The 6166-nt window shown below is 36.8% G+C and overlaps 1 protein-coding gene and 1 pseudogene across 4 annotated transcripts in view; both read left to right on the top strand.

Moving 5' to 3' along the window:
• UGGT1 (UDP-glucose glycoprotein glucosyltransferase 1) overlaps positions 1–6166 on the top strand; it is a 160754-nt gene that overhangs the window by 13477 nt on the left and 141111 nt on the right. For all 4 annotated transcript variants that reach the window (XM_006754769.2, XM_015571681.1, XM_006754768.2 and 1 more), the window contains exons 3-4: positions 1295–1377; positions 3845–3975. In XM_006754769.2, coding sequence (XP_006754832.1) covers positions 1295–1377; positions 3845–3975 — 214 coding nt within the window. The remainder of the gene's footprint in view (positions 1–1294; positions 1378–3844; positions 3976–6166) is intronic.
• LOC102770905 overlaps positions 4629–6166 on the top strand; it is a 6276-nt pseudogene continuing 4738 nt past the window's right edge.

Genomic DNA, 6166 nt, shown 5'->3' on the forward strand with positions numbered 1-6166 from the left:
GTTTGTTTGGGTTCTATAATCGAAACACTGTTTCAACTCCAGCTCGGAGATCCCAGCTGGCTGAAAGCAGGTTTATGGGGTTTTTTTTTTAGCTTCTATATTTGTAACAATGTTTCAAACTGCAAGCTCAGAGGCCGGCAGCGGCAGGCGGGGAATGTTGGAGTCCTCCGTCACTGAAGCAAGCAAGCCTCATGTTTGCTTCAAGCTGCTTGGCTGCTGGCCGCCATCTTGGCTGGCAGTTAATTTGCTGATCACCCTGATTAGCTAATGGGAAGGGTAGCGGAAGTACGACTACTTACCATGTTTCTCTTTTATTAGATAGGATTATAAAATGCTGCCTTTAGTTGTAGAAAAATTTCTGAGGTTTATGTTTTTCTTGGGAGATCCTTAGATAAAACATATTTTTTTTGGTCTTTGTAAGGTCTTTGAGAAAATAAGTGAGCAGAATTAGTGCTAGAAAAATAAATTTATTTCTTTAAAATTCTTTAAAATTGATTTTAGAGAGAGGAAGTGAGAGAGAGAAAGAGAGAAACATCAATTGGTTGCCTCCGGCTCTTTCCCAGATCCGGGTCAAACCTGCCTCCTGGGTGTGTGCCGTGATTGGGAATAGAAGGCTTTGGTGCACAAGAAGACGTGCCAGTCAAGTGAGCCACCTGGCCAGGATGAATTACCAGCTTCTAACTCTGTTTCTGCCGCTGATCACATGTTCACAATTAGCCTTTATTGTTTCTCTGTTGTTTCATTTTATTCTAGTTATTTCTAAGGAATATCCATTAAACTATTAAATTATTAATAGCTAGTTAGCTAGTAAGATTTGCTTATTAAATATATATATATATATACATATATATATAATGTATGTTTACATAATCCTATATAATCAAAGGGTTATATGCAAATTGACGAATGGCAAAATGACCTGTCACTATGACGTGCACTGACCACCAGGGGGCAGACGCTCAATGCAGGAGCTGCCCCCAGTGGCCAACCTCTTGGTCCCTCCCCCAATCCAGCAGGCTCAGATCACCGGATGGTGAACAAGGAACTGGGGATTGGTGGCGGCAGGGAGTGGGGCTGGCTGCTGGTACCCAGGGAATATGGCTCTGATTGAGGCCAGGCATAGGGACCTTACCCATGCACGAATTTCGTGCTCCGAGCTTCTAGTCTGTATTATAAATTAAAAGATAAACTGAACATTTGGAAACTCATAAAAACTTAATTTCCTTTCTTTAGTAATAGAGCTTATATTCAAAGATTTTTATTTTAAAGTAATTTCATTTTATTTTTCTTGCAGTGAGTTTTTAGCAGAAGACAGTCAAGAGAAGTTTTGGAAGTTTGTAGAAGCCAGTCAGAATATTGGATCATCAGATCATCATGGTAAATTGAAGCCAATGCTGCTTTGACTTTGTTGCCTGGGAAAATATTGGAAAAACGCTCTTTCAGAGCACGTGTGGCCTGGCAGTTAATAGGACCCACTTTTAACTTAATGACTAGATTTATGATGGCAGCCAGCAGAGCCAACACAGACTAATAATTATTTTTGAAGTTTATAACTTTGGTTTTAAGCACTATCCTTGACTTTCACCTTCTTGTTTTTATGTTGTTTTATTAAAAATGTGTGACTATTTTGTGGAAGTCAAAGTCATTTAGTATTAAGGTAATACCCATCAGATTTGACTCACTTTTTTTGTTATGAACCAATTACATAACCAATCTATTATCTGTTAAGTCTAATTTGTTTACTTGTTTGTTTATTTATTGGTTAATCCTCAGGATACTTTTCCCATTAATTGTTTGAGAGAGTGGAAGGGAGAGAGGGAGGGGGACACAGAGAGAAAAATATCAATGTGAGAGGGACACATCAATTGGTTGCCTCCCACATGTACCCCAACTTGGGCTTGGGATCCAATCTGCAACCCAGATATATGCCCTTGACTGGGAATTGAACCTGAGACCCTTCAGTGCGTGGGCCGATGCTCTAACCTCTGCACAACACCGGCCAGGGCAAGTTTGTTATTACTAAGTTAGTGCCACCAAAAATGTTTTCTGTTATGTCTGCCAGACGCCCACAGCTTGAGTGTTAAGGTATCAAGTAATTGCAGTGTAAATTTTCTCATTTGTTTACAGATTATGATGTGCTTTTATATACAGTTTCTAATTCAATATAAGCTATACAGAGTATAAACATTAATAGTTAAAGACATATATGAGTAGCTGAAACCTTGGTATTACATTGACAGGCACATACGCCTTTTTTGAAGAGAAAATATGTAAAAATTTTGTGACTGCTGCCGCTGCTAACAGTAAACTAAATTGATTTTAACTTCGATTTTTATTCAAACAATATGTATTAAAAAAGTTATGTCTGAATTTTTTGTGGTATAAATACAGAACAATTTTGAACAAGCATCTGTAAGTTTTAGTTATGTAATTCAGAGTCAACTAGAATTGTTTGAGTTATCAGAAAAATCATTTTACATTTAGTTTATAATTTCATGAAACAAATTATAAAGTGGGCTTTATAATGAATTTGAACTCTGACATATAAATGACATGTCTTCAATATAAATGGTAGTGTTCTTGGTTAGAATTATGTGAGTATGAATTCTTGGAAGTGATCGTAAAAGTATGTTAAGCATTTTATTTGAATTATTATCTGTAGTCTACCACCCAAAGATATTCATCATTAACATTCTGACACAACTTTGAGATAGTCCTTTGTGATCTCTTTTTCTACTTAGATGCTACTGCAGAGTGACCTTTTATATTTTGATTTTTTAAATGTTAATATTTTCTAAAGAAAAGCTATGAGAAAGGTTATACTTACACAGAAAAATCTTGTTGCCTCCCTCTTTTTCTTTCTCTTCCATTTAAAAAATATATATATTTTATTGATTTTTTTTACAGAGAGGACGGGAGAGGGATAGAGAGTTAGAAATATTGATGAGAGAGAAACATCGATCAGCTGCCTCCTGCGCACCCCCTACTGGGGATGTGCCCGCAACCAAGGTACGTTCCCGTGATCGGAATCGAACCTGAGACCCTTCAGTTCACAGGCCGACACTCTATCCACTGAGCCAAACCAGTTAAGGCTCTCTTCCATTTTTTATAACCATTTAATTTAATTTGTTTAGCCTTTAATTTTTTTTGCAACAAATACATATGTATTCTTTTTTCTCATTCTTTCTTAGAAAAATGATAGCTTATGGTATATATTGTTTTATATGTTGCGCTTTTCATTTAGCAACATATCCTTGGGATTTTTTCATATTGGTTCATGTACTTTTTTCTTCCTAGATAATTTGTTCCAATTGTTTGTTTAAATGCTTTATCTCAAACTGTAGTTTTATCAGTATCCTTTAATACCTTGTACTTCCTCATCATCTGGCTCAGGAGTGTTGGGTTATTTGAGTAGATAACATGTAGTAGGCACTAGGGATACGAAGATAAATAAGTCATAGTTTCTGCCTGTGGGGATTCAAACTATATGGGGAGGGGTAGATAGTGAATAATTTAGTAAATAATGTGAATGAAAGTGGTAAGCAAAGAAATATGAGAGTAAAGAAAAGATGTATGTGGTCCAGTGAAGCATGGGTGGTATTGGGGGTGTCTTCTTGGAGTAGGTAACTAGCAATCCCATGGGGAAGGAAGACTGAACAAAAGGTAGAAGGGAGGAAAAGTCCACTTGTGTTGTGTACTCCAGGGAATTCGAAGCATCTGACAATAGTTCAAGACAGTATAGTGGTAAAATGCTGCTTTCATATGTCTTTGTATCCCATACCTCTATACCTTACAAACTATCTCTAGTCATATGATTATTTTGGTTCATATTTTTCCTTGGCAGGCACTGATTACTCCTATTATCATGCAATATTGGGAGCTGCATTTCCGTTTCTGTCACCTCTGCAGCAGAATTTGCTGAAATTTTCTCTGTCTCTCCATTCCTACTCTGCTACAATTCAAGCCTTCCAACAGGTGAGTTCAGTGCTTACACGTAACAGTATTTGTTAAGGGTTGTATAGCATGATAATCGGATATATTGTAGTTGCATTGCAAAGCTGTAACTTTTCTGCCTAAAATTTTCTAGGATTTATGATTTGTTTGTAAATAAGCAAAGTTGTTAAATCTTCAAACCACATATTATAAGAAATATAATTGCACTTATTTTCATTTAAGAATGAAAAAAGAATATGTACACAAAAAAGAGACTACGGGACTTCATTTGTACAACAGAGCCTAGGAGGTAGTCTTTGTTTTGTTAATCATCATGTAAGGATATTTTTTTTTATTGCTTTTTCAGAGAGTGGAAGGAAGGGAAAGGGGGAAGAGAAAGAGAGAGAGAAACATTGATGTGACAACCAGAAACATCGACTGGTTGCCTCCTGCATGAACCTTGATTGACCAGGGTTGGGGAGCGAACCCAGAACCCAGGTCCATGCCCTTTGACTGGGAATTGAACCTGAGACCCTTCTGTGTGGGGGCTGATACTCTAACCACTTAGAACACTCGCCAGGGCAGGAGGACCTTGACTCTGATCACAGCCTATAGATCTCAAAGCAGTTCACAGGAAATATGGGAACGGGAATGTGAGGCAGTATCACAGGGTGGTACAGTCAGGAAAATCGAGCATGCGGGAGACTTTAGGGTAACATGATTTGATAGCTTCAACAAATAAGTTAAATGGAAAGGGAAAGTGGGAAGGAGACACTTCAAAAGAGACTAAACTTAATGCAATTTGCAGATCTTGTTCGATTTTTCTAAAAATATATTTTTATTATTGACTAGTGGCCTGGTGCATGGATTTGTGCACATTGAAAGGAAATTAATTAGAAGAAATATTTTAATATCACTAGTTGCTCTTTCTCTATAATAGAAGTGTCAGATGAAAGAAAATTAGTAAAATGTATATAAAAATAATATATAAATTGATTAGTAAATAAACAACATGACAACAAAGACATATAAAAACGAAAACATGATATAAAAACAAAAACATGTTATAAAAACAACATTGATAAAAACAATGACTGATGAATTGATTAAACTCGTTCTAATATCTCCTTGTATACCACATTAAGAATAAAAACACTTTCAGGGTGCTTGACTATGTCAACAAAAACAATCAAATTCACGATCGACAATGACAGATTGAAACATGCATGTGATTGGTGCCAGCGAGAGCTTTATATGTATCGCACATACGCGAGTCAACATTTATTTTTAAATTGCCAGTGTCTGTCATATGTACTGGCCCTGGTCCGTCATTCGGACGAACGGATGGACGGCCGGTTACTTAGCCATTTATATGTATTGATAGTATTAGAGATATCTCCCATTTCTCCTCTTTTACTCCGCTCCTCTGAGACCAGGTCTTGACTACCCTACTGCCTGTGTCCATGTGCTATGTATATACGTATATAAGTTCTTTGGTTTATTTCTTCTCAAACCCCATCCCCACATTGAGGTATATCAGTCTGTTCTATGCCTCCCTGCTTCCGGTCTTCTTTTGTTGGTTAATTCATTTTTGTTCATTCGATTCCACAAATAAGTGAAATCATGTGATATTTATCTTTCTCAGATTGGCTTATTTCACATAGCATAATAGTCTTCAGATTCATCCATGATGTCACGAAGGGTAAAAGACCCTACTTTCTTACAGTTGCATGTGCTCCATGGTGTAAATGTTTGACAGCTTTTTTATCCACTCATCTACTGGTGGGCACTTGGGCTGTTTCCAGATGTTAGCTATTGTAAATAATGTTGCTATGAACATAGGGGTGCATATATTCTTTCTGATTGGTGTTTCGGGATTCTTAGGATACTTTCTGATTGGTGATTCAGGTTTTTAGGATATATTCCTAGAAGTGGAATAACTGGATAAAACAGGAGTTCCATTTTTAAATTTTTAAGGAAATCCATACTGTTTTTCATAATAGTTGTATCAATCTGCATTCCCACCAGCACTGAACTAGTATTCTCTTTTCTCTACATCCTCGCTAGCACTTGTTGTTTGTTGAGTTTTTTATGTTAGCCATTCTTACAGGTGTGAGGTGATACCTCATTGTGGTTTTATTTATTTTTTAATATTTTAAAATAGTTCTTTATTTTTAAAACTATTACATATGTCCCCTTCCCCCCCCATTACGCCCCCCCACCCTGCCCCCGC

Source organism: Myotis davidii, unplaced genomic scaffold, assembly GCF_000327345.1.
Source record: "Myotis davidii unplaced genomic scaffold, ASM32734v1 scaffold113, whole genome shotgun sequence".
Taxonomy (NCBI): domain Eukaryota; kingdom Metazoa; phylum Chordata; class Mammalia; order Chiroptera; family Vespertilionidae; genus Myotis; species Myotis davidii.